The sequence below is a fragment of the Muscardinus avellanarius genome (assembly GCF_963383645.1).
Source record: "Muscardinus avellanarius genome assembly, chromosome: 22".
NCBI classification, from domain to species: domain Eukaryota; kingdom Metazoa; phylum Chordata; class Mammalia; order Rodentia; family Gliridae; genus Muscardinus; species Muscardinus avellanarius.
Genome location: NC_137808.1, coordinates 2978279 through 3006256, shown reverse-complemented (window position 1 = coordinate 3006256; position 27978 = coordinate 2978279). Strand labels below are relative to the sequence as shown.

Below are 27978 nucleotides of genomic sequence, written 5' to 3'. Positions count from 1 at the left end.
TGTTTTTAAGGCCATGGCAGTCTGTATAAATTAAAAGTGGTATTCGTTAAAAGAACTTGCTGTTGACTACTCTGCGTGCTGGACACATCTGGAAACGCACCGTGTCAGAGCTAAACGGTGACACACGGTGTGAGGCCACACGTGGCAGGTGTGCCCGTCGGTCTAAATGAGGCCCAAGTCACCAGTGAACCCGGGTGAATGCGTCCCTTTATGGACGTGGAGATCGTCAGGCTACCAAACACGTTCGCTGTAAGTTCTTACACGCGTCTGTGTCTTAGAATCAGAGGACAAAGAGCTTCGGTCCCTCCGTTCTCCGTGCGATTGTGGAACAACCTGCAGACATATTGTGCGTTTACAGGAGAGGAAGCAGCCAGCTCTAGAGTCGTCACAACAATCAGGATGTCTGATGGCACCAGACAAAAGAGTGCCGAGCCTTAGACCGCTAAGAGAAAAATAAGAATTTTTATTTATCAGTCTCTCTTGTGCTGACAGTCACCTTCCTGACTGGAGATAGAAAGTGGACGTATCGCGTGTCATGCAGCAGCACTGACTGAATGGCTGGAGACAGGAAGGACAAGAACAGGTGTCTGAACAAGTCTGACGTCGTTAACAGGTTTTATTACACTGGCGGGGATGCTCTAAACTCATGAAAGCTTTGGAGAAAAATCTTCAGTCCCCAACCCCTTAAAAAAAGTGTGTTGAAAGAGAAAAAAAGTAGTGCTCTGGACAGATAGAAAACAGCATGCTCTAACTCCCCACACCCACTGCCATCTGGTGGTGAAGGACCCTCGGAAGGCAGTGATTCATCAATGCACCAGCCAGGATCTCTGCAGCGTAAAGAACCAACACTCATCTGGTGCCCCGCTCACTCTTGGCAGACCATTTTTTAATTGCTAAGGTGTAATTATACATTTCACATGCATTTGTGAGACAAAATAAACATTGTTGGTGTCCCACACGAGTCAGGCTTAAAGGTTTTCTAAATACTGTGTGCGGCGCTAGAAACTGCACGCTGCATCCGTTAGTATCAGTATTAACTACCGGACTTCATAATGATAGTATAGACATTTACTGAAAACCAATAGAAAACTCTGGCCCAGAAAGACCAGACTGAAAATATGTCATTTTCTTGATTTAAGATGGTCAAGAGTATGTGTTTTAAAAAAAAAACAACTCTCCACACTATTGCAGACAGTCATGTGTGAGAGGCCGTGGTGCGCCGGCTTTACCATGACAACTCTAGCCGATTCTTAGGAAGGATTAGGGATACATATCTTCAGCAGTGCACATGAGAAATAAACTCTGAAAAAGGCAATTTCTTGGGTTGAGGAAGGACCGTATTCTGGGAAGTACTTCAGAGGAACGGACGATAATTCTAAAGTAGAGCCAAGAAGGACGGACGACTTCTGGAGATGTTTCAGCTTCTTCTAGACTTTGAATGCTGAATAAGCCACTGAAGTGTGATATCTAAAGACGGGGGAAGAGTGAGCGTGTTAGCAGAGCAAAATTAAACACTAGACAGACACAAGAGCTAAAATGCAGCCAACTCAAGGTCCATCCGAGGGCTCTTCTGTTTCTCCGCATCCACGCTACTGGACCGCCTTATCCGAGCCTCACAGCGCGAATACGAGAAACCATCACATGATGATTTCACTGTGATGAGCCCAGAGGGTTCTACCTGAGCTACACCCCAGCCCTCTTTCATTTTTTACTTTGAAACAGTCTCACCAAGTAACTGCACGCTGCCCTCGAGCCTGCGGTCCTCCCAAGGCCTGGATTACAGGTGTGCCGTCCCGCTTCATTGGGCGCTATCTTTTACTTGTTGCTCTAAGATCAGGTATTGCATGTGAATCACCAGGATATGGGAGAGCCCAGCCGGGTGTGATCATGCGTGCCTGCAACCCCAGGGCCTGGGAGGCTGAGACAGAGGCTGGCACGTCTGAGGCAACTTACCAAGACCATGCTACAAAATTAAAAATAAAACAGGGCTGGGCGTGTAATCCAGAAGGAGAACACCTCTGGAGTCAATCCCTAGTGCCACACACACACAAAAAGAATGCAGCTGCAGGCACATCAAGCCCAAGGAGGGTGGGAGCACGTCTGGAGGGGACGTGCCGGCGGGGACTTTGGCTCTGTGCTTCCGAGGAAGACATGACACTGGAAGGTCTCATCATAGAGATAAAGCCCCAGCATCTGAGACCAGCAGGAGCGTGCAGAGAAGCAAGGCAACCAGGTGGAGACACTCAACTACTGTCCTGAGTGACTTAAAATAGGGCGTCCAAGGGCTGAAACTGAGGGGTCCGACCGAGTCAAGGCCAGCAGGGGCACTGAGCAAGGCCCTGCCTCAAAATAAGGAAGAATCATTTCAGAAAAGAAGTGGGGGTGTGGCTGAGTGGTAGAGCACTTGCCTGGCAGTGTGAGGCCCTGAGAACAACCCCTCGTTACACACAATTTTATGGACCCGTAGGGCATGTGAGAATCTACTAGAAGCAGCACTGTATTCTCAGGCTGACACAGAAGGACAGCAAGTCCAAGGCCGTCCTGGCTACTTACCAAGACCCTCTTTCAAAATTACAAAAATAAAATAAAATAGGGGTAGGGGTTAAAGTTCAGCGATAGTGCATTCAATCCCCACTACCATTTATTTATTTATTTATTTATTTATTTATTTATTTATTTATTTATTTTGGTGGTACTGGGGTTCCTGGAAACCCTTCTACCTCTGGGCTACACTCCCAGACCTATTTTTTATACTATTTTATTTGGAAACAGGGTCTCTTAAGCCCTCGCGGCTGGCTTCCAACCAGCGCGATCTTCCTGTCTCCGCCTCCCAAGCGCGGGGATGACAAGCGTGTGCCACCACGACCAGCTCCCCACTACCATTTCAAAAAAAGAAATGGAAGGGCCAGATGTGGTGGCACCCCTGCAATCCCTGTCCTTACGAGGCTGAAACAGGAAGATCACAAGTTTGAAGATGGTCCCGGCAAGTAGTGAAACTGTCATCCACACTAACAAAACCGTTTACAAATAAGAAATAAAATCCGGCTGGGAGTGCTGCTCAAAGGTAGAATGCCTCTGGGTTCAATCCTCAGCACCACAGAAAAGCAGCAGCAGCAGCACTGTACTCTCCACGCCTGAGAGTGAAGTGTGAACTCAATCTTCCAGTTTCCCAGCAAACACAAATTAAAGAGCACACACAGGAAGAGCGGCTCAGGGCTGGAAGCTGAGCACACACGACTCGCTCACATTTGTGGAGATGGCTGAATACGACCGCTGAGGCACGTTCTTCAGCTCCTGTCACAGCAGCATGGGACAGAGGGGGAACGATAGATACTGCTGAAGGGAAACAGCCAACCATACATAGCTAAGAGAGTCGCTGGAGGCCGGAGGCACGATGGCGCACGCCTGTAATCCCAGTGCTTCAGAGGTTGATAGGAGGATAAGAGGGTTCAAAGGCCAGCCTCAGTAATTTAGCGAGGCTCTCAGCAACTTAGCCAGGCCCTGCTTCCAAAGAAAAAATAAAATAGGGCTGGATAGCTCCGAGGTAGGATTCCCCTGGCTTCAATCCCCTGAACCATAAAACAAAATAAAGAAATTCACTAAAACCCAAACAAAAACCTCTCTGGAGCCTGAAATGTTGAGACCAGACAAAAAGGCAGAAGGGAACTAAGACTGAGATGTAGGAGTCGTCTTATAAGACAGAAAGAAAAAAAAGCCACAGAAAGAAAAAAAAAATGATCGGTACAGATCACCTTCCTGGGAGCAATCTGCCCTCCGCTCGCTGTGAGGACCGGCGCTGAACAAACGTTCCTGCACCTCACACAGAAGCTGAAAGTTTAACGTACAGTCCCATGCACTGACGGTAACTTCTGGAGCGACTCAGGAAACATAAAAACGTGAAATAAGACATGTTATAAAGTTAAAATCCAAGAGGTCTCCTGCTTGATAAACCAAGAATCTAATATATGGGACAGTTGTTTCTCTTGCTCCAAATAACAGGCATTCTGATTTGCAAGCATGCGCTTCGAATCGAGTTACCAATAGACCAGTCTCCGCAGACTTGATAACACTGGGTGAACCAAGAGTCTAAAATTACAAGTCTGGTGACCACTAAGCCACATGAAAAACTATAAAGATCAGCCCCAAAGAGTAAAGGACACCCTCACCAGCTCTGCCGCAGCTCCTGAAAAGTGAACTCCAGAGAGTATGACAAGGAGCCATGCAACTAGTTTGTGTGAAAAAATCCGCTTTCTTCCCTTGAAAAGCTTCTCTTAGCCAGCTATGATGGCGCACGCCTAGAACCCCAGGACTGAGACAGGAGGATCACAGGTTCCAGCACAGCCCCGGCAGCTGAGCGAGACTCTACAACCTAGTGAGGCCCTGTTTCAAAATAAAAACCAAAATGGAGCTGGGGATGTAGCTCGGAAATAAAAACCCTGAGTGCAATACTTATTGCCACACACACACACACACACACACACACAAAAAAAAAAAAAGCCTTCCTTCTTTCCTTTTCTATTTTAAGAAATTCTGGAGGGAATATAGGGGAACAATGAATTTACAGACAGCATGATACACTAAGAATTACACTAGCGGAGAACAAGGCTCTCCCCACTGCGCCTGCTGGCGCTCCGCTATTAGTTCCTTGCTGTGAGAACTGTCGATACTGAGGGCCATCTCTGTCTCCGCTCACTAGATGCCAACATCATCATCTTTTTATGACTATCAAAGAGGCCACCAGACATTAAGACACCGCCCACGTGTCCCCTGGGGGAGAATTTCCCCACAGAGAAGTATATACTCTCATGACGACCTATCTTAAAATTTGGAGAAGCTAGCTCCACTTATACATACTGGAGAAAAAAATCTGAAATATAGTCTAAGGAACTGTAAAGACTTTGTAGAGTCTATTCTCAAATTAAATGAATGTTTTATTTACCGATGTCAAAGTTATTTGGCAGCTGGGCGTGGTGGCGCACGCTCGTCATCCCAGCTTTTGGGAGGCTGAGACAGGAGGATCATAGATTCGCCGACAGCCTCAGCTACTTAGCGAGGCCCTCTGCAACTTAGTGAGACTCTGTTTCAAAATAAAGAATAAAAAATAGGGCAGGGGGTGGAGCTCGGAGGTTGAATGCCCCTGGGTTCCATCCCCAGACCCGGAAAAAAAAAATAAGTAAATAAGCTATTTGTCCAAGCCACTTAATAAAGAAAATTTTGTGTTCATATAAATTACTAGGGTTTCGCCAGGCATGGTAGAAAAGACCCTGGGTTTCACCCCCAGTACCACCAAAAAAAAAAAAAAAAAAAAAAAATTACCAGGGTTTGCCGGCGTGGTGGCACATGCTTGTAATCCCAATACTCGGAAGGCTGAGGCAGGAGACAGGTTCCTGGCCAGCCTCAACAACGTAGTGAGGCCCTCCACAATTTAGTGAGACCTTTTTTGTTGTTTTTGTGGCTTCAAACCTGCATGATCCTCCCGCCATCTCAGACTTCCAAGTACTGGGATTACAAGCATGCGCTACCACACAGGCCTGGCCTATGAGACTCTTCTTCAAAATAAAATAATAAAATAGGGCTGGAGGTGTAGCTCAGAGGTAGGATGCCCCTGGGTTTCATACCCAGTACCAAAGAAAACTTAGCAGGGTCGGCCCTGCTTTGAGTGGTTTTACTTTTCGCTTTGCTTTGGTTTTAGTAATGGGGACTGAACCCTGGATGCCCTGCCCTTTTTATTTTGAAATAGTTTTCTACGCACTGGCCTGCCATCTACTGGGATTACAGGTATGCACCACAATGCTGGCTTGCGTGGTCTCTAAAGGAAGCAAGGACGTAGCCACAACCACTATTAACACTTTGAGCTCGTTAGAACATGTTTGCAGGTGGAGTGGAATATAGACTAGAATTACCTTGAAAAAGTATGACAAACCAATACAGATTTAATTAAGGCTAAAGAGGTCACTTCAACTACTCGAGAGGCTGGGACAGGACGATCACAAATTCAAGACCAGTTTGGGAAATTTAGTAAGGACCTTCTCAAAATAAAAGTTAAAAAGGGACTGAGACTACAGCTCAGTGGTAGAGCGCTAGCTGGAGGCAGGATAGAGTAAGGGGCTGGAGGTTAACAAAAAAACATCAGGAGCCGGGTGTGGTGGCGCATGCCTGTAATCCCGGTACTTGGGAGCTGAGACAGGAGGGCCGCAGGTTTGAGGATAGCCTCAGCGAGTAGGGAGATTCTCAGCCACCTAGCGAGAGCCTGTTTCAAAACAAAAAAATTAAAAAGGTCTGGGGAGACGTAGCTTAGAGGTAGAATGGCCCTGGGTTCAATCCCCAGGACCAAAAAAGAAAGAAAAAAGAAAAAGAAAATAATCATACGCTCACACAGGGAGAAAGCCATGTGGCAGAGACCAGAGTGAAGCAAAGCGCAAGCCAAGGTCGAGGAGAACCGCTGCGAGCCGTGGCAGGGGCACACCCTGCCCAGCGCCCCCGCCAGGGCTCGCCTGCGGCACCGTGACGCCAGCTCCCGGCTCCTGAACCTGAGCAAATGGCTTTCTGTGGCTTTGAACCTCCGAGTACCCCGTGATTTCTTGAGATAGCTCTTAGAAATTAATGGAGGTATTAGATCCATCAAGGATACTTGGGCTTGCACTTCCGTAGCGTGCGAGCATACCGCAGTCATAGACTGGCCCAATAACTGAAAAAATTGTCATAGGGCCTTCAGACTAATTTTTGTAAAGCCTTATTTCAAACATGTCATTTTGTTATACAGCACAGCTGGATATTAGCTCTGCAAAATTAATACGATAAATTGTTATCACACAATGTTTAACCTCATGACTCCATTGCATTTATTTCTCTAAATAGCACAGAAGACTGAAGATGTTATATCTGATGTCAAAACATGTAATATCTACCATTTTTCTTGGGGGGAAAGCAACCACTTAAACAGAAATGGCGGTAATCAACAGTAGGAAGTATTACATATTCCTTCCAGTGATATCATTTCTTCCAAAAGCACCAGTTGTTTCTTACCTATATTATCCTTTTCTTTGCAAGAAATTGAATAGCAGCAAATTTCTCGATCCTGAATAGCAGACAGATTCCTGTAGGAAGCAGAATTAAGATAATAAGTCTGTGCCAACAACAGCTGGCATACTCACCACTCAATTTTACTTGTAATTTGCATTACTAATGCTGGAAACATTATTTCATTTTACTACTAGTAAAATTTTAAGGATTCACTTCCCTGGTAGGCCAAGCTTACCTGAAGGCATGCCTACGGTCATTCATTAATGAATAATGGAATTACGCTCAAGCCAAGAGTGGGCAAAACAGTATCATTTAGAACCAGATTTTTTAAAGCCAGGTTGCGCATGTTTAAAACGTACATTTTTTCAATGAGCTGTTTCTCGTCCAAGGCATTTGGAAGATCTCTCTTGTTTCCGAGCACTAGTACCTTTAAAAAGGAAAGACAGTAAGGTCAACTTTCACACCCTGAACGTTATGGAAGCAGGCGGCTCTGCTCTCTGAAGACATCGAGAGGAACAAGTTAACAGCTTGGCGTGGTGGCCATGTCCATAATCCTAGCACACAGGAAGGCAGAGACAGAAAGACTGCAGGTTCAAGGTCAGCCTCGGCCATTTAGCCAGACTCTCGGCAACCTGGAGCCTGTCTGGCAGGGCGTGGTGGCCCACGCTTGTCATCCAGCGTTTGGGAGGCGGAGACAGGAGGATTGCACAGGTTGGAAGCCAGCCGCGCTGGCTTAGGATACCCTGTTTCCAAAAATTAAAAAAAGTTTAAAATAGGTCTGGAAGTGTAGCCCAGAGGTAGAAGGGCTTCCAGGAACCCCAGTACCACAAAAAAAAAAAAAAAAAAAAAAAAGGAAAAGAAAAGAAAAGACCCTGTTTCAAAATAAAAAAATAAAATAGGTCTACAGTGTAGCTTGAAGGTGGAATGCCCCTGTGTTCAATGCCCCAGTACCCAAAAAAAGAAGAATGTTTGCACATACCTTAATGTTAAAATACATTCTTACTCACTAAGTATTCACAGTGGCATTCACTAACCCCACCCTAATCCAGCCTGTGGTTGCCAACTTCTGCTCAACAATACTCTAGGTCTCGGCCGGGGTAGCTCAGTGGCAGAACTCGCACACACGTGAAGGCTATTTTTGGTGTTTTGTTTTGTTTTTTAGGTTCTTGGAATTGAACCCAGGTCCTCACGAGTACTAGAAAAATACTACACCGCAGCGCTACACGCCAGCCCCTTTTATATGATTTTGGGCCTCATTGAGTTGCTCCAGCTGGCCTCGAACCTGTGGATCCTCCTGCCAGAGTCTCCCGGGTAGCTGGGACGGCAGACATGAGCCACCACGCCCGGCCTTAAATCAGCTTTCTTTTGGTTGCAACTAAGAACCTTTATGGTGACCAAGATAAAATTGACTTATTTGTGGTATACAGAACTATTCTTTTTTTTTTTTTTTTTTTTTAATGTGGATCTGGGAATGAAACTCAGGGGCATTCAACCTCCAGCTACACCCCCTGTCCTATATTTTTATTCTTTATTTTGAAACCGGGTCTCACTGAGTTGCAGAGAGCCTCACTACATAGCTGAGGCTGGCCGCGAACCGCGATTCTCCGGTCTCAGCCTCCCACATGCTGGGATTTCAAGCGTGCGCCACCATGCCCGGCTAGAATTAGTCTTGAGTTAAGAAGTTAGACACAGATTCAAAATCCGGCCGTGTGTTTTTAAAGGCCTAAAGACTACTGTAAGGAGGAGTAACGCCACTAACCTCAGCACGTTGCTACTAATACACCCAAAGATCAGGCCTTCGGGAGCTGGTCAAGAAGCCAATGTGTCGCCCCGTGGCCACACGCCTCCAGCAGCCAGGGCTCGGGCTCTCCTCTACGGCTCTCCCATCACACCACCGCGTCTGACGGCCCGTGCTCCTACACACCTCCACTTCCTTCCGCACCTTATCTACCTACTAAGGTACTACAACTTGCCGGGGCTCCTATAACCGCGGCCTGTCTTCTTCAGAGCACCTTCCTGGCCACGTCAGTTCATTCTGAAGCAGCAGGCAGAGTCGTAGGCCTGGCCCAGCCTTGGCCATTCTGAGCCCACAGCGCCCAGCTGCGGCCCGCCCTCCCACCCGCTCTCCGAAGACTCCACGGCCCCTGGGCTCCAGCTGGCACACCCTCCCTCTCTCCATCCCTCCTATCACCTCCCGAGAGGACCCGTCCTTCTCCAACTCCTGCCCCCAAAGCCCCCGCGCGTCTTTCTCGGTTCAGGGCAGTCATCAAAGCTGCGTCACTCTAGGTTTTTGGCGCGTCAACCCGTCCTGCAAGCTCCAGAGGGCAGGCGTGTGTTCCTCCCGACTGCTGGTCAGCGGGAGGCCCAGGACCCAGCACCGCGCTCACAGTGAATGCTGCTCACGTTCGTACCTGCACGGTGCCCGCCCAGGACATGGCAGATAGCCAGTGAGCGGAAGCCTTTCACACCGTAAAAAAGAAGGCCGTTCACTAATTTCAAACATATACACACTCATTCTTCCACACCAGCGGGTTCCACGTCCACGGATTCAACCAACTCACGATCAAAAGTGTCCGCCTGGCCCCAAAAGTGCAGCCGTGCTCATCATGTACAGACTACTTCTCTCGTATTCCCTAAACAATAGACAATAACTAGATGGCGTTCACAAGTAATCTAGCAATGACTCAGAAAGCGTGGGAAGAGCCGTGTGTGTGCTATGCAAATACCGTGCCATTTTATACACACGACCTGAGAGCTCTCTCACGTCTCACCACAGAGAGCCCCAGAACACATGTGCGTGGCACCACGCAACAGCTTTAGGTAACTGCAAACGGAAAGGAACAAACAGCCCATACTTACTGGGATTCCCTGTAACTGCGGTTTATCTAGAAGATTGTGTAGCTCGTTTCGAGAGGCTTCTATCTTTTCACGATCTGCCGCATCTATCATGTAACTTAAAAAGAAAAAGAAAGAAGACGCGATCTCAGTACGCCTGATCCGCCAGCCCTGACGCCAGCCAGGACCAGAGACTCAAGTGTCTGAAGAGTCACAGTATGTTAACAACGGAAGTCATCAAGAAAGAGCTCAGCGCCTCAAAGGATTTTCAGCTGGACTGCTGGTCGAGGGTAATACTTGCTAAAAGACATTTTTAGCCTTGCAGCTCTTAGCTGCACAGACAAAAATAAAACATAAAGCTCTTGTCCTATGATTAATTTTTTTGAAAACCTCATTTTAATGAAATTACACCAAGAAATTAGATAAAAGATATTTTTATTGCATGAGATAAAAACTGAGCCTTTGGAAGTATTAAGAATAGTTTTCATCTTCTTTACTGTTTAAGAATGCTTACACAATAGCATTGACTCCTCTGCAGTACCGCTCCCACATGCTCCGGAATCGGGGCTGTCCTCCTATGTCCCAGATCTTTAAATCAAGATAAAACAATGTGTGATAAAAATATCTCAAATAACTCACTGAATGAGAATACAGAAGAAGGAAAAAAAGATGAAGGAAATATATTTAGTATCAGAGTGTTAGCGCCAAGAATTCCTAAAACTGAGTCCTTAATTTGGGAGTTCCTGGGTCACCTCTCTTCTCCCCCATGCCCCTACAGGGCATTCTATCTCAGCTACACCCCCCCAGCCCTATTTCATCTTTTACTTATTTATTTATTTATTTATTTTGGTGGTACTGGGGATGGAACCCTTCTATTTCTGAGCTACACTCCCAGACCTATTTTATATTTTATTTGGAAACAGGGTCTTAAGAGCGCGGCTGGCTTCGAACCTGCGCGATCCTCCTGTCTCCGCCTCCCGAGCGCGGGGATGACAAGCGTGCCCACCGCGCCCGGCTTCATCTGTTATTCTGAAACATGGTCTCACTAAGTTGCCGAGGATCTTATCAAACTGCTGAGGTTGACTCTGAACCTACAACCCTCCTGTCTCCGCCTCCCACGTACTAGGGTTACAGGAGTGCACCACTGTACCCCTCGGGTCACTTTTAAACCTGAAGTGCAATATTTAAATGCTAACTCTAGAGGCAAAATTCTGCTTGAGCAAAGACTTGACGTATGTGCAATACTCTGCCTATTAAAATATATACGGGGATTAAAAATATATCTAGAGATTGAACCCAGGGGCATTTTAATTGTGAGATACACCCCCTGCCAGATTTTTTTTTTTTTAATGAAACAGGGTCTCACTAGGTTGATGAGAGTCTCAATACTTGCTGAGGCTGACCTCAAACCTGTGATTCTCCTGTCTCAACCTCCCAAGTACTGGAGTTAGGGGCATGCACCACCATGCCTGGCTCTTCCCTTTCTTCTCTACTAAGCCTAAAATTAAAACTGTCAAGTAGGAAAAATCTAACCAGCTTTTTTTTTCTTAGTATTGAGGGTTAAACCCAGAGGCATTCTACTTCTGAGCTACACCGCCAGCCATTTACTTATTTGTTTATTTATTTTTGTGGTGCTGGGGACTGAATCCAGAGGCATTTATTTATTTCATTTACTAATTTATTATATTTATTATTATTACTTTATATCATTTTGAAGCAGGGTCTTGCTAGTCAGATTTTGTTTCCAAATAAGAAATAAAATCAGGCTGGGAATATAGCTCAGAGAGAGAATGCAAGAGTTCAATCCCAGTACCAAAAAAAAAAAAAAAAAGGGGGAAATGAATTATTTACTACCACAAATATAAGACTAAACCACCAATATTACAATTAACTACCTCTCACCATAAAATCATATTCATGAAGTACTGAAATGCCACAATCCAAACACGCTCAAGATATTTACTTCCTGAGAATATCTACATCCCAAATATTACTTCCAATAACCCATACGCTCTATTTTTTATTGGCACTAAGCAACATCTCAACTCTTAAACATGTTGATCTCTTACAGAAACAAAAACAATCAATTTACATTCTTTGGAGCTTGATCATCCATTCCTTAGAAACTGCAAATACTCAAATAAAATAAGAAAAAAAAATGCCCTAGCCGTACATGCAAGCACCTTCAACGGAGTACGGGAAGAAGCCAACGTACCTTTATTGTGACGTTACCTTTAGTTACTTTCCTCATGTTGAAGCCCACCGTGGGTATCATATCTTCGCTGAACTGACCTGACTAAACAAAATAAACATTTGAAATTAGATTAAGCAATATTTTAAAGAGCCATAACAATGCATAATGTGCTGGTGTTAATAAAACATCTTTTATTTTGGTGGTACAGGGGTTCCTGGAAACCCTTCTACACTCCCAGACCTATTTTATATTTTTATTTGGAAACAGGGTCTCTTAAGCCAGCACTGCTGGCTTCAAACCTGCGCGATCCTCCTGTCTCCCCCTCCCAAGCGCAGGGATTACAAGCTTGGACCACCACACCCAGCTTAACATTACATCTTTTAGTAGTGATAACAATCTATTTTTATGAAAATGTCTCTGATAATCCTAATTCTTGAAGAAGTGCATTACTTTGCTCCTACAGAAACATATTCTTGAGCCGGGCATGGTGGCGCATGCTTGTAATCCCAGCATTCAGGAGGCTGAGACCAGAGGATCACGGTTGAGACAAGAGCCAGCCTCAGCTACTTAGTGAGGCCCTCTGCAACTTACTTAGACCCTGTTTCAAAAGAAAAAGAATAAAATAGGGCTGGGGGTATAGCTCAGAGGTAGAATGTCCCTGGCTACAAGCCCCAGCACCAATAAAAATAAAAAGAAATTCTCAATCAGGAAAGAGTGACACATGCCTGTCATCCCAAGTACTTGGGCAGCTGAGACAGGCACATTTTAGGTTTGAAGCCAGCCGCAACAACTTAGCAAGGCTCTCGGCAACTTAGTGAGACACTGTTTCACAGCAGAAAATAGAACAGGGCAGAGGTGTTCATAATTCAGAGGCAGAAAGCTCAGATGGTCTATCTCCACTAAAAGAGTAGTAAATGAACACAGTATTTTTGTCATGTAGAGGTGTTTCCTTTTGTCGGGTGAGGTGGCACACGCTTGTAACCCCAGTACTTGGGAGGCTGAGACAGGAGTCTCACAGGTTCGCGGCCAGCCTCAGCTACTCAGAGAGGCCCTCTGCAACTGCAGTGAGACCCTGTTTCAAAATAAAGAATAAAAAATAGGACTTGGGGTGTAGCCTGGAGGTAGAATTCCTCTGGGTTCAATCCCCTGTACAGCAAAAAGTTCTTCCTTTTTGGGGGGAGGGGGTACTGGGGACTGAACACTGAGGCATCCTACCTCCAAGCCATACCCATTTTATTTCTTATCTGGAAACAGGGTCTCACTGGGTGGTTGAGAGTCTCACTGAACTGCTGAGGTTGGCTTTGAACCTGTGAGATTATACTAAATGTATTGAGAAGAACTGCCCTTCAGCAACTCTTAATATTTACCCACTGTCAGATCTTCCTCTACAGGCCTACGGTCTATCTACTAAGTCACTGCGAGCTGTGATGGCTTTCAGCAGAGACAGCCTACGTCTTACATATTTCCTGCCATATCTTCGCTTACTCCTGTGACGTCCATTTTCATGAGCCACATCAACTGCTTTTACGGACTTAAATCCTGGCCATTAGCAAGTGTGAGTTTCTGGGTTAACCTGACTCCTACTCCTTTGGTAAGAAGCCTAGGGTTAGCAGATATCTCAATAAGAGACTGGTCAAGAAACGGCACTAGTTTCAAGGACCGGTTAAACAAATGAGACCATTTTTGTTTTCAAGGCTTGAACACTAGCCGATTGTTTGCCGCGACCATCTTCCAGCTCAACATGCATTCCATAATTCGAATTGCTAAGCACAGAAGTTCCAACTTTACACAACTTCAGAAGTTCTTTTTCTCCGTTTTAGTGGAGTTTGGTTGAGTTCTGGAAAAAGGTTAACACGAGTATCACCACTTTCTAATCGGATTAGACATTATAATTCTCAGAACTTTCATGTATCATGGTATCATATTTTATGGTATCAAAGCTAGTTATGTGTCAAAATTAATCATGAAGCCTGGTCTGGTAGTGCACACCTGTAGTCCCAATACTTGGGAGGCTGAGATGGGAGGATCGCAAGTTTAAGGACAGCCTGAGCAGCTCAGAGGCCTTGTCTCAAAATAATACATAAAGCCAGATGTGGTTGTAAACACCTACAATCCCAATACCCTGTTTCAAAGCAAAAAAAAAAAAAAAAAAGGAGGGACTAAGCCGAGTGTGGTGGCGCACGCTTGTAATCCCAGCACTTGGGAGGTTGAGACAGGAGGATCGCATAGGTCCGAAGCCAGCCTCAGCTACTGAGTGAGGCTCTCAGCAACTTAGCGAGACCCTGTTTACAAAAAAAAGTATAAAGTAGGTCTGGGAGTATAGCCCGGAGGTAGAAAGCCCCTGGATGCCACCCCCAGAACCACAAAAAAAAAAAGGGGGAAGGGGAAGAAGGGAACTAGAGTTGTAGCTCAGTGCGAGAATGTCGCTGGGTTCAATCCCCACTACCAATAAATAGACAGGGGGGATATAGCTCATGGTGGAACACCCTGGGTTTGATACTCAGTACCCAAAAAAATAAAACCAGAAAAAATAAAATTTCATCATGAGAGAAGATAGACAAATAGTCAATAAACATGCAACCTATTGCAGCAAGCCAGAATCAGAATTTTAAAATAAAATAAAACAGCTGATATATAACTATTTCAGAACAGAGCCCTCGTGACTGGAATTTCTGAGAAGCCTGTTCATTTACCAGGTAAAAGATGTCAAAGCAGGTACGGTGGCACACGCCCATAATGCCAGCTACGCGAGAGGCAAGAGGCGTAGGCAGGAGGATCCCACATTTGAGGCCAGCCTCAGCAACTTAGCAAGACTCTGTCTCAAAATAAAAAATAAAATAGGGCTGGGTGTAGCTTGGAGGTAGAATTTCCCAGGGTTCTATCTCAGTACAATAAAAGAAAGGAAAAGGAAAGAGAAAAAGAAAAAGAAAAAGAAAAACAAGGAGGGAGGGAGCAGGAGGGAATCGGCAATCTCAAACCTTAAAAAGAAATCCCCGGTCTCAGATGGTTTGCTTGATAAATTTTCCTGAATATATAAAGAAGAAATCACATCAAGTCTTCTTAATCTCTTCCCCCAAAATAGAAGAGGCAGCTCATTTTATGAATCCGGCATTATCTTGACACCAAAAGGATGGGACGGGGCATAAGAGGGCAGCGTGGCCACAGGAGACCCCGCAACACCCAGGAAGCCTGGCCTGTGGTCCTGGATAGAGAGGGCAGCGAGAGGGGCAGATCGCGGCAGCTCCAGTATTCATGCCATCCCCAGGAAACGTCCATAAATTAACAGACTGTGACAGGTCTGTGCCCCTGGATTGAGAGACAGTGCCTAGGCCAGGAGTGGTGGCACATGCCCGTAATCCCAATATTTTGGAAGCTGAGACAGGAGATTGCTGATCTGAGACCAACCTCAGCAACTTAGTAAGACTGTCAGCAACCTAGTGAGACACTGTTTCAAAAGAAAAAGTAAAATTAAAAGGGTTGTGTGAGCAGCTCAGAGGGAGAATGCCCCTGGATTCAATTCCTCACATCTCAAAAAATAGATATTATATGCATAGAGATATTTGCGCACGCGCGCACACACACACACACACACAGTCAGTCACTGGGGTTGAGGATATAGCTCAGTAGTAGAGCATTTGCCTATTACAAGTGGATGGGGATATAGATCACTGGCTGACCAGGCTAACCTATTTGTTTTTTCTGGCCCCCCCTTGCAGTACTGAGGGTGGAACCCAGGGGCATTTGACCTCCTAGCTACACACCCTGCCCTATTTTTTATTCTTTATTTTGAAACAGGGTCTCACTGAGTTGCAGAGGGCCTAAGTAGCTGAGGCTGGCCACGCACCCAGACCCTCTCTCGTCTCAACCTCCCAAATGCTGGGATTACAAGCGTGTGCCGCCACGCCCGGCTTTCCCTTTAATAAAAGAAAAAAAATTACAATGTCCCCAGAAATCTACCTATTTTTTGGTACTGGGGACTGAACCAGGGGCATTCTACCTCCAAGCTCCACCCCAGCCCTTTATTTTTTGAGACAGAGTCTTACTGAATTGCCAAGGCTCTCCTGGCAACTGTGATCCTCCAGTTCAGCCTCTCAAGTACTGGGATTACAGACGCGTGCCCCCACGCCCGGCTCGGAAACCTCCTCTTTAAGCAAATAAACACAAAGATGCACTGGCAGGTTTCCGTCCTTTTCCGTGTCTCTATCTGTCCCAGCACCCCCATGGAACCACTCTGGACAACCAAACGGTGGCCAAGTGGGAGAGTACCTTCCCCCACGAGGTTACTGATGGCACCCCGACGGCATCCCCAGGAACCACCAGCAGAAGCTAGAATTGTCCGGACAGGACAAATCAGAGCTCCACACACACAGCTGCTTCCCTCAGTCGCCTTTCCCTTCGGTTCATCTCTCTGATTCCGTTTTTTGTGTGCAGGGGGCAGGAGTTGTCTGTCTGTCTGTTTGTTGTTTTCTGGTACTGGAAATCAACCCCAGGGCCTCACGCATGCGAGGAACACGCTCTATCTCTGAGCCACGTCTCCAGTCCTTTTTCTTCTGTTATTTGGCTAACCTGCCCAGGCTGGCCTTGAACCTGTGAGCCCTATCTCAGTGTGGCAGCAGCTGGGACTAAGGTGAGCACCACCACCCCGGCCCTCATTCAGTTTGGGGCAGTCAGGGAACCTGCTCCAACCTCCACGAAATAAAGATTAGAGACAAGGTTACTGCGCTGAAACTTAGCCCCAAAGGGGGGGGCTGCTGCCGAGCCAACAGGAAAGTACCACCTTCAGACGGGGGCACGCAGGCCCCAAAGCGAGGAACACAACCAGCCCGCGGTGTCTTCCCAGGGAGAAGCCGCCCACTGCGGCCTCTGAGTGGCGGGATCTGGAAGAGCCTGGCAGCCCCACAAGCCTCTCCTCCACAATTCTGCTTCCCAATCAGCTCCATTTCTCCAAGGGAAGTTACATGCAATTTTGTTTCATAAAAAAAAAAAAAAAAAAAAAAAAAACCCTGGCTGGTGACAAGCACCCTATAAATATTCTGTTTCTGCCTCATTCTACTTCCAGGGAAATAAACTTCACTGCCTATTAGAACTGCAACATTCATTAGTGGCCATTAGTTCTGCAATTAAACAAATGATAAAGACATGACTAGGAAATAGCTATGTTGCAACCTCACCCACAATTCCTAGTGCTATCCAGTGTCTGGGCATGGGGGCGGGGTGAGCGCAGGAGACTGGTCCCGGGGCTTCATGCACACGAAGTGAGCGCTCTGCCACTGAGCTGCGTTCCCAGGCCCCTGCCGATGCCCAGGACCTTTACAAATTAGAATGAGCTACTCGGGAGGCTGAAAAAGGAGGATCTGGAGTTCAAAGCTAGCCCAGCCAACACAGCAAGCCATTTCCCTCCAGCCCCAAAAAGGAGAGAGAGCGCTCAGAAAAATCTCTGAAGTGAAGGAATGCATACTATGAAACAATTATATTTTAAAGCTTTGGCTAGAGATGTTGTATACAGTGTTAAGAGTGCTTACCTAGCACGCAAGAGGCCCTGTGTCCCATCCCTAGCACTGCAAGAAGAAAGAAAAACAAGAAAAAGAGCACAGTGTATGATGCTGGAGGACTGGGTCCGCATGACCCCTTGGCAGTTACATCCTCCTCCATAAGCATATCATAAAAGAAACAGGAGGTCCTCTCTTCCCTTGCCTTTAAGGTCTAGCTCGGGTGTTCTTGATAGTAGTAGCGGAAATGAGAAAATGTTTAAGAACACTATTTTTCTTCCCAGTACTAGGGAGGCTGAAATGAGAGGACTGCAGGCTTGAGGCCAGCCTAAGCAAGTCAGTGAGATCCTGTTTCAAAATAAAAAAATAAAAAGCCAGGCATGGTAGCGCACACTTGTAATTTTGTAATTCCGGTACTTGGGAGGCTGAGACAGGAAGATCACGCAGGTTCCTGGCCAGCCTCGGCAACTTAGTGAGACTCTCGGCAACTTAGTGAATCCCAGTTTCCAAATAAAAAAATAAAATAGGACTGAGGATATAGTCCAGAGTTAGAATGCTCCCGGATTCCATCCCCAGTACCACAATTTTTTTAAATGGGGGGGGGGCTGAGAATATATCTCACAAGTAGAATGCCCAGGACCCAAAAATAAAACCTGTATTTTAACATATTAATCCTTCCCTGCTTCTACCTACCATATTTTGCCTTGTGAATGTGCAACCATCTCTCTTCCACTAATAGTATCATACGGATTTAGTGCTATGTGTTCTCCCCACTAACATTATTTACCCTTGAAAATATTCAACATAGCAGGGCGTGGTGGCACACGCCTGCAATCTCAGTACCTGGGAAGCTGAAACAGGAGGATCTCAGGTTCAAGCTCAACCTCAGGAACTTAGTGAGGCCTCCACAACTCAGAGAGACCCTGTTTCAAGATAAGAAATTAAGCCGGGCGTGGTGGCGCACGCTTGTCATCCCCGCGCTTGGGAGGCTGAGACCGGAGGATGACACAGCCTCAGCTACTGAGTGAGGCTCTCAGCAACTTAGTGAGACCCTGTTTCCAAATAAAGTATAAAATATGTCTGGGAGTATAGCCCGGAGGTAGAAAAGCCCCCAGTACCCCCAAAAAGAAAAAAAAAGGTAAGAAATTATATAGGGCTGGGGGTGTAGCTCAGAGGTAGAATGCCCCTGGGTTCCATCCCCAGTACTAATATGTATGTATTTACATACATACATGCATACATACATAAAACAGTTCCTAATTTGCAAAAAAAAAAAATTAAACTACAAAGCACCAAACTTCATCAGCTGTGCCTGGCGTGGCTGCAGGAGAGCCGGGGCTGAGCGTGCGCTCCCGGGCCTCTTTCGCCTCGCTCTCGGGGTCCCTGAGGAAACACGACCCGCCGCAGGCAGCAGCCCTGCCTCCCGGTGGACGCTCTTAGTGAAGCCCTGAGTCACGGCTCGCAGCTCAGGTTCCAAATGGCCGCGCTTTCTAGATACCGGCTTCATCAGCCACCCAGGGGCCGGCTTGCTATCATGGGGTGGGGAGTGTGCTGGGAATTCAAAGGGCAGGCAGGGGGCGGAATAAAGGAACGCTTGCCACTCACGCGTGATTTCTGCACGAAGAAGAAAGACATCGCTAGAACACCTGCTGCTGGCTTACACCGTTAAGAAAAATGATGGTGAAGCTGGGCGTGGTGGCGCACGCTTGTCATCCCCGCGCTTGGGAGGCGGAGACAGGAGGATGGCGCAGGTTCGAAGCCAGCCACGCGCGCTGGCTTAGGAGACCCTGTTTCCAAATAAAAATGTAAAAATAGGTCTGGGAGTGTAGCCCGGAGGTAGAAGGGCTTCCAGGAACCCCAGTACCACCAAAAAAAAAAAAAAGAAAGAAAAATGATGGTGAGATCAGAAGCGCAACATTATGCACCGTCTCAGCCTCAATGTACAGAAAAGGAACTCAACGTCAAGGCCACAAACACAGCAGATGGGGGCAAAAGTGGAATCTGCGCCCAAACCTAAACTTCCAGTCCCACGTGTACTTCCCAGTAAGTCCAGGGCCTCGGGCAGCTGAGGGTCCCTTGCTGACAGACAAGAGACTGCCAGGCTGCGGAACAACAAACGCAGCAGTCAACGAAGGCTGTCAACAGTTAACTGCAAGTTTCCTACTTGGAATAGTAAAAAAAAAAAAAATAGCCGGGCGTGGTGGCGCACGCTTGTCATCCCCGCGCTTGGGAGGCGGAGACAGGAGGATCGCGCAGGTTCGAAGCCAGCCTCAGCTACTTAGTAAGTCTCTCCACAACTTAGTGAGAGTCTGTTTCCAAATTTAAAAAATACAAAATAGAGCCGGGCGTGGTGGCGCACGCTTGTAACCCCCGTGCTTGGGAGGCGGAGACAGGAGGATCGCGCAGGTTCGAAGCCGGCCTCAGCTACTTAGGCTCTCAGCAACTTAGTGAGACCCTGTTTCCAAATAAAATATAAAGTAGGTCTGGGAGTGTAGCTTGGAGGTAGAAAGCCTCTGGGTTCCACCCCCAGGACCACAAAAAAAAAAAAAAAAAAAGGAATAGTAAAAAAATACTTATATCAACTTGGGGCAATCACCATATCTTCCTCCAAGCCTAAATTCCTACGTACACTTTTCTAGAAAGCAGTTTGGCCATCTGACATGAAATTCGGTCATTTGGTCCAGTAATGCCAGCTCTGGAACTCATCCTTGGAAATACAGACCAAATCGATGTCCGACAGCAACACATTGGAACCCATCCAAAGGTCCAAGAATAAACTAGAAAAGCATTAACAGTTGTAGGGCTGAGGGTGCAGCTCCACAGTAAAGACGTGACTGTCCCGAGTTCCATCCCTAACACCACAGTGGGGGTCCAGGAAGAATCAAGTAAACTGGTCCCCACCTGTTATCCCAGGTACTGAGAAGGCTGATGCGGGAGGATGGAGAGAGTTCGAGGCCAGCCTAGGCAACATAGCTAGATCACATCTCAAAAACCAAATAAACAGTGGGTTCCGATCAGAAAAAATGCGGACGCCATTATTAAAAGCAAACAAACGCGGCCTGTTAAAGAGTGGCCCATCAAGCTGGAAGTGGTGGCATATGCTTGTAATCCCAATACCTGGGAGGCTGAGACGTGAAGAATCAAAGCCAGCCTCAGCCGCTTAGTGAGGCTCTCGGCAACTCAGTGAGACCGTTTCCAAATCAAAAAATAAAATAGGTAGGTCTGGGGGGGTGTGACCCAGAGGGAGAAGGCTCCTGGGTTCCAGAAAAAGAAAAGTAACACATCAGAACATTTTAAAAAGCACCTGGGTCAGGTGTAGTGGTACACAACTGTAATCCCAGTACTTGGGAGGTTGAAACAAGAGGATTGTGGGTTCAAGGCCAGCCTCAGCGACTTTATGCGACCTTCCTCAGCAACTTAGTGACAAACTGCTTCAAAATAGAAAATAAAAAGGTCTGGGGTGTAGCCTGGGGTTAGGGGTATAGAATGCCCGTGGGTTCAATTCCCAGTACCAAACAATAAAAAGGCATCTGGATATATCCACAGGGGAATACTTGGAAATGTTGGCATAAACGTCAGACGGTGGAGATGTAAGTGGCTTCTACTTGTATACTATTCTTTTCCAAGCTCAACTAATGAGATTGTAAACCTCTAAAAATAACACAGGTAACTTTTCCATGTGCAGCACGTTTCCTACCCATCTCCAGCGATCGTCCACTTCGTGTATCTTAGACGAATTTAAGAGTCCATTGGGTAGTGAAACAGCCTCTCTGGCAGCCATCTAAAAAGGATTACTGCCCTCTACCACTCTTAATGAGGTCACTTGGCTTTTAAGATTCCTAATGTACAGAAAAACACAACAGGAGAAGGATGGAGGGTAGAGAGCTTTGAGGAGCTGCCCCTTGGCCGGGCACCTCAGGCTCCGGCCCCGAGTCTAAACTGGAAGACCACCTCACTGAAGACTGGCTTCCGAACTTTCAGATGAGCTGAACAGCCAAACCTGAGCTAAGGAACACTCTCCTTCCAAAGCCGTTTTCACCATTCTCACTCCAAAGTAACTAAGTCAGTCATATCAGAAAACTCAAAACGAGGCCCAGAAACGTTACTCGGTGCCACCGTCCCTGCCTGGCACGCCTGAGGCCTTGGGCTTGATCTCCAGCACCGCAGAGGGAAAAGACACAAAGCAACCCGAAGCGTGTTTGCCTTTAAGTATTAAAGGCACGTCAATAACTTAACAATGCCTACTAGCCAAGTATTTAAATGTAGCAATGTGATTTCCACTACTGCTACTTTCCACAATGACCCCGCCTTCCCTCATGTCCATGTATAGAGACGTGTGTGTGTGTGTGTGTGTGTGTGTGTGTGTGTGTGTCTGTGAGAGAGAGAGAGAGAGAGAGAGAGAGAGAGAGAGAGAGAGAGAGATACTGATACTAGGATGGAACCCAAGGGCCTTCCACCTCCAGGCTATACTCCCAGACCTATTTTCTATTTTATTTGGAAACAGGGTCTCACCAAGTTGCTGAGAGCCTCACTCAGTAGCTGAGGCTGGCTTCGAACCTGCGATCCTCCTGTCTCAGCCTCCTAAGCGCAGGGATTATATATGACATTCTTGAGTGCCTGTGCTCAAGATGCCTTGCTGAAGGGCAATCCCACAGGTCTCTAATCCCAGGTACCAAAGAGGTCAGGTACAGGACTGAACATTCCAGGCTTGCCTGGCAACGTGGTGAAACCCTGTTTCAAAGCAAAGTAAAAAGTCAGGCACAGTGGTGCACACCTGTAATTCCAGTACCTGGGAGGCTGAGACAGGAGGATCCCAGGTTCGAGACCAGCCGCAGCTACTTCGCAAGACTGTCAGCAACCTAGCGAGACCCCGTTCCAAAATAAAAAGGGCTGAGAGTGTAGCCTGGAGGTAGAACACACCCCTAGGTTCCAGCCCCCACCCAGTACCACCAAAAAAAGAGGAAAAAAAAAAAAGACTCTCGGTTCACATTTCTGTCATCTTCTCAAATATACTGTGGTTTTTGTTTTGGGTTTCTTGGCGTGGCACTGGGGACTGAAGCCAGGGGCATCCTACTTCCAGCTCCGCCCTCCACCTTTTCTTCATGCTGGTTTTGAAGCAGGGTCCCTCGCCGGGCTGCAGTCTCACTCTACCGTGAAGGCTGTCTCTACAACTACAGTCCTCCAGTCTCGGCTTTCCAAGTACTTGAATTTCAGGTACAGGTCACCACACCCAGCTCCAAATATGTTCTTTTCCTGACTCTCAGCAGTAGTAAACTTCTCCACAATTTAAGTTTCCTGATTAATGTTCTGCAGAAGTGTTAACAAATACTTATGACAACATTCATTTTTTAAAATACATGCTTACAATATTTTGGCACGGTCTGTTAAATATTTTTAGTGACTATACTATAACCTAAGTGGCCCAAAGATTACTCAACACCCATTGCACATACAAGACACACGACTTTTTGTGCAATAACGGCCGGGATAGCTAGCAATGGACAGGACCCCACACCCTAACGCCAATCAGAAAAGTAGTCATAGCCGGGCATGGCGGTGCATGCTGTAATCCCAGGACTTGGAGACTGAGGCAGGAGGACCGCAGGTTTGTGGCCAGCCTCAGCAACTTACTGAGACCCTGTTTCAAAATCAATACAAAAAATAGGACTAGGAATAGGACTAGGAGGTAGAATGCTCCGGGGGCGCCATCCCCAGTATGTCCTTAACAGAAGAGAACACTATGTATAGCAAGTGTGTCTTTAAAAGACAGTCAAGCTCTAAGAATAAGTACACTGAGACGGAACAACTCTAACTAAACAGCCTCATCTTTCCGAACTGGACCACGCCCTACACATAAGTAACTGGGTATTAAAACCTTTGGAGTAAGATGAATGACTTCTATTACATCTTGCTTTTTGTGTGAGTGGTACTGGGGATGGAATCCAGTAGCACTTCATAACAGAGCTGCACCTCCGTAACTATTTTATTTTTTAATTTGGAAACAGAGCTTCACTAGATGGTAGTGGGCCTTACTAAGTGGCCGAGAATAGCCTCGAACCTGCAGTCCTGTCTCTGCATGCCAAGTACTGAGATTACAAACATATGCCATGATACCCGGCTCCTTAACTTTTAAAGTAGATGTGGCCTTTAAATCTGATGAGTCAACGCTGGATTAATTAGACTTGATTTAATAAAAAAATTGATTTTTACAAAAAAAATGGCTTCACTTGCTTGTTGAAACTGAACAATGGCCTACTCTCTACAATGACATAGTGCTTGAAACATATTTATTTATTTATTTATTTACTTATTTATTTTGGTAGTACTGTGGCTTGAACCCAGGGGTGGGGCATTATATCCTGGAGCTCTACCCTACCCCCAGCCCTATTTTAATTTTGAAACGAGGCCACATTAACTTGTAGAGGTTAGCCTCCAACCCAGATCCTCTGGTCTCAGCCTCCCAAAACCTGGGATTGCAGGCATGTAGTTGTTTTTTGGTTTTTTTTTTCCTTTTTTGTGTGTGTGGTAATAGGGATTGAATCCAGGGGCAGTCTACCTGAGCTACTGCAAGCTTGCAGCTCTATTTTTTATTCTTTATTCTGAAACAAGGTCTCACAAGTTGTGGAGGGCCTCACTAAGTAGCTGAGACTGGCCTTGAACCTGCAATTCTCCTGTCTCAGCCTCCCAAGTACTAAGATCACAAACCTGTGCCACCACACGGTCTTATTGCAGTTAATTTTTTAAAGTGGAGACTAAATTTACTATTTTAGATAGACAGGAGGATCGCACAGGTTGGAAGCCAGCCTCGCTGGCTTCAGAGACCCTGTTTCCAAGTCAACGAAAAACATAAAATAGTGTAGCCCGGAGGTAGAAGGGTTTCCAGGAACCCCAGTACCACCAAAAATAATTAAAGAGATAGATAGATAGATAGATAGATAGAGAGGGAGGAGCTGTTGGGCTGTTGTGAATCCAACAGTTTTGCTGTCACTATTAAGTAAAATAATTGAATGCAAAGGAGAGAGGCATGATGTGGTTACTTTAAAAAAAAAAAAAAAAAAAAAAAAGCCTTAAACTCACAACTGCACCACACGTTTGGATACATGCGAGAGGTGCAGGAAATGACCCCAGCTGAATTTCTTAACATTTTTCATTGTTTCTTGAGTAAATAAATATAGCCACTGCAAATAATAACAATAGTTACCATTCCACCTAATACTCAGGGTGATTCTATTGGATGCGCATTATTATCTAAGATTTCTCATCCCAGAAAGCGAAGATTCCCGAGGGTACAAGGCTAAGTGGGAGATCCAGGATTCATATCTAGGCTTCCTGGACAACATCAAAGTTCCTGGCTTTGAACCTGCGCAATCCTCCTGTCTCAGCCTCCCAAGTACTGGGATTACAAAGGTGCTGCCACCACGCCCGGCTTACTCAACTTTTTGGGGTTTTTTTGGTGGTACTGGGGTTCCTGGAAGCCCTTCTACCTCCGGGCTACACTCCCAGAACTATTTTTACATTTTTATTTGGAAACAGGGTCTCCTAAGCCAGCGCGCGCGGCTGGCTTCGAACCTGCGCGATCCTCCTGTCTCTGCCTCCCAAGCGCGGGGATGACAAGCGTGCGCCACCACGCCCGGCTCTCAACTTTTTTTTATGCATTCCATTCATAACTACTTTTCTGCAACACATGTAACTGATTGTATTATCTACACTCTAAATGACACTGTAAATTAGTACAGCCTTGTCAGAGGGTAGATTTACAAGATGACTTCAATTCTTTTTTTTTAGTGGTACTGGGGACGGAACTCAGGGGCATTCTATCTCCGAGCTACACCCCAACCTTATTTTTTTATCCTTTATTCTGAAACAGGATCTCACTAAGTTGCACAGGGTCTCACGATGTAGCTGAGACTGGCCGGATCCTCCTGTCTCCGCCTCCCAAGTCCTGGGATGACAAGCGTGCGCCACCACGCCCGGCGTCAATTCTTATTTCTAGGAAATATCAGGAAATCTAGACCACTCTCAACCTAACCTTCACCTTTTCCATATAATCTGAAAGTTCTAATATGAAGGACTACATAGCCTAAAGTTTATTTTTTCCTATTATTTTTAGTGGCACATCTAGGTACATGTTCCAGTCCCTTATACCTATTCAAAAGACAGTCTTTCTAAGCAAAATAACAATATAACAAAAGGAGCCGAACAAGTAGGCAAATTTTCCTTATATGCAATAATCTTCAAAAGAAAATACCAAGCGTGGTGGCGCACGCTTATAATCCCAGCATTCGGGAGGCTGAGACAGGAGGATCGTGGTTCGTGGCCAGCCTCCGCTACTTAATGAGGCCCTTTGCAACTCAGTGAGACCCTGTCTCAAAATAAAGAATAAAAAATAGGGTAGGGGTGTAGCTCAGAGGTTGAATGCCCCTGGGTTCCATTCCCAGGACTGCAAAAAAAAAAAAAAAAAAGAAGTGTGATTTCTGCTAATCTCTTTTTCTCCCGTCTTACTCACCCCTGCTACTCTATTACTGCAAGGACTAAGAGTCACAAGCTACCTATTTTCTCCAACAAGGCAGCCGTATTTGAATCACTCCTGTAACCAAACCAGTTGGACAGCCAGTAGCTTGTTAAACAGGGCCTTCGCCAGCCATCTCAAAGGTGGAAAACCCTGCTGTGATCTCTCTCGGGAAGAGTTCTAAAGGGCTTCCCTCGCAAGCCCAAGCCCCTATGGGCTACGGTGGAGTCGCAGCAACTTTTAGGGTCTAAAGTAAAGATCTGGTGAGAATGCTTTCGCTCCTGTTTCTTCCCTACCAAAATTGCAGTAACCATCCTACTGATCGCTGCTGAATAAACATTGTGTTCCCTCCCCGGACCTGCCATCAACTATGTTCCTCCCCTGTCCCTTCCCTCCTTAAAGTGAGAAAGAAACGCCAACACAAGCACCTCTTTTGCAAGACAGCTAACTTCATGCTGACTGCAGCTCAATCTAACTCGCCTAACACTATCAGCTCCGTGGGAAAAGAGACCCCTACTCCTGGCCTCATTTACTAAGTAGTCTGGCCGGGCATGGTGGCGCACACTTGTCATCCCAGTGCTTGGGAGGCTGAGACAAGGAGGATCACAGGTTCGGGGCCAGCCTCAGCTTAGTGAGGCCTTCTGGAACACAGTAAGAACTTGTTTCCAAATAAAGAATTTTTTTTAAAAAAAAAGGGGCTGGAGGTGCAGCTCGGAGGTAGAATGCCCCTGGGTTCCATCCCCAGCATTGCAAAAATAACTAACTAGATAGATAGATAGATAGATAGATATCCGGGTGTGGTGGCGCACGCTTGTCATCCCCGCGCTTGGGAGGCTGAGACAGGAGGATGGCGCAGGTTCGAAGCCAGCCTCAGCTACTTAACGAGGCTCTCGGCAACTCAGTGAGACCCTGTTTCCAAATAAAATATAAAATAGGTCTGGGAGTACAGCTCGGAGGTAGAAAGCCTCTGGGTTCCACCCCCAGTACCACAAAATAAATAAATAAGTAAGTAAATAAATAAAATAAAGTACTCGTGCGGCCGGGTGTGGTGGCGCCCGCTTACAATCCCAGTACTTAGGAGGCTGAGCCAGGAGGACCACAGGTGCATAGACAGGACAGCCTCGGCTACTTTGGTGAGACCCTGTTTCAAAATAAAGAGTAAAAAGCCGGGTGTGGTGGCGCACTCTTGTAATCCCAGCATTTGGGAGGCTGAGAAAGAAGGATTAGGGTTCATAGACGACCTCAGCCCTTTACAACTTAGTGAGACCCTGTTTCAAAATAAAGAATAAAAAAAAAACGGGGCTGGCGTGGGGGGTTTGCAGCTCGGAGGCAGGATGCCCCTGGGTTCCATCCCCAGCACTGCAAAATAATAAAATAAAATAAAATAAGTACGGGGGGGGCTGGTTGGACTCCGAGGAACAGGGTGACCCTCCCCGGCTCGCGCTGTAGCAGCTGGGGAGGACCAAAGAAAAGGGGCAAGCGGGTCGGGGGGGGGGCTCCCCAAAACTTGGTCCCCCAGCAGCATCCTGCATCCTCCGTCCAGGACCACGGACCCTTGGGGGGGGCGGCGAGTGGCCCGCCCCAGTTAACCCTTCCCAGACCACGGCCGGGGTCCCGCGGCCGCCCCGCCCACCCCCTCCCCCCCGGGGCTTTAAACCCCGGCCGGCGCCGCTTAACCCTTTCCTGGCCGGGGTTAAGCCCGGGCCGCCGCGCTCGCCCGGGGTCACGGCCCCCCCCGGCGCCGTCCTTTGGGGGCTGGCGGCCCCCGGCCCCCGGCCCGCCCCGGAGCGCCGGCGGGCGCTCACCGCGATGACATTGACGAAGGTGGTCTTGCCCGAGTACTGCAGCCCCACCAGGGTCAGCTCCATCTCCTCCTTCCAGAAGAGCGAGCGGAACCAGTCCAGCAGGCGGGAGATGAGCGCCAGCAT

The 27978-nt window shown here is 46.8% G+C and overlaps 1 protein-coding gene across 1 annotated transcript; it reads right to left on the bottom strand.

Annotated features, from left to right (window-relative positions):
- Positions 1-1417: 1417 nt before the first annotated feature.
- Positions 1418-27978, bottom strand: ARL8B (ARF like GTPase 8B; the record flags this gene model as incomplete). The annotated part of the gene is made up of 7 exons (XM_080718213.1): positions 1418-1467; positions 7027-7097; positions 7383-7450; positions 9883-9976; positions 10373-10446; positions 12074-12154; positions 27856-27978. The coding sequence occupies 7 exons, from the start codon at positions 27976-27978 to the stop codon at positions 1418-1420; spliced, it is 561 nt and encodes a 186-aa protein (XP_080574339.1).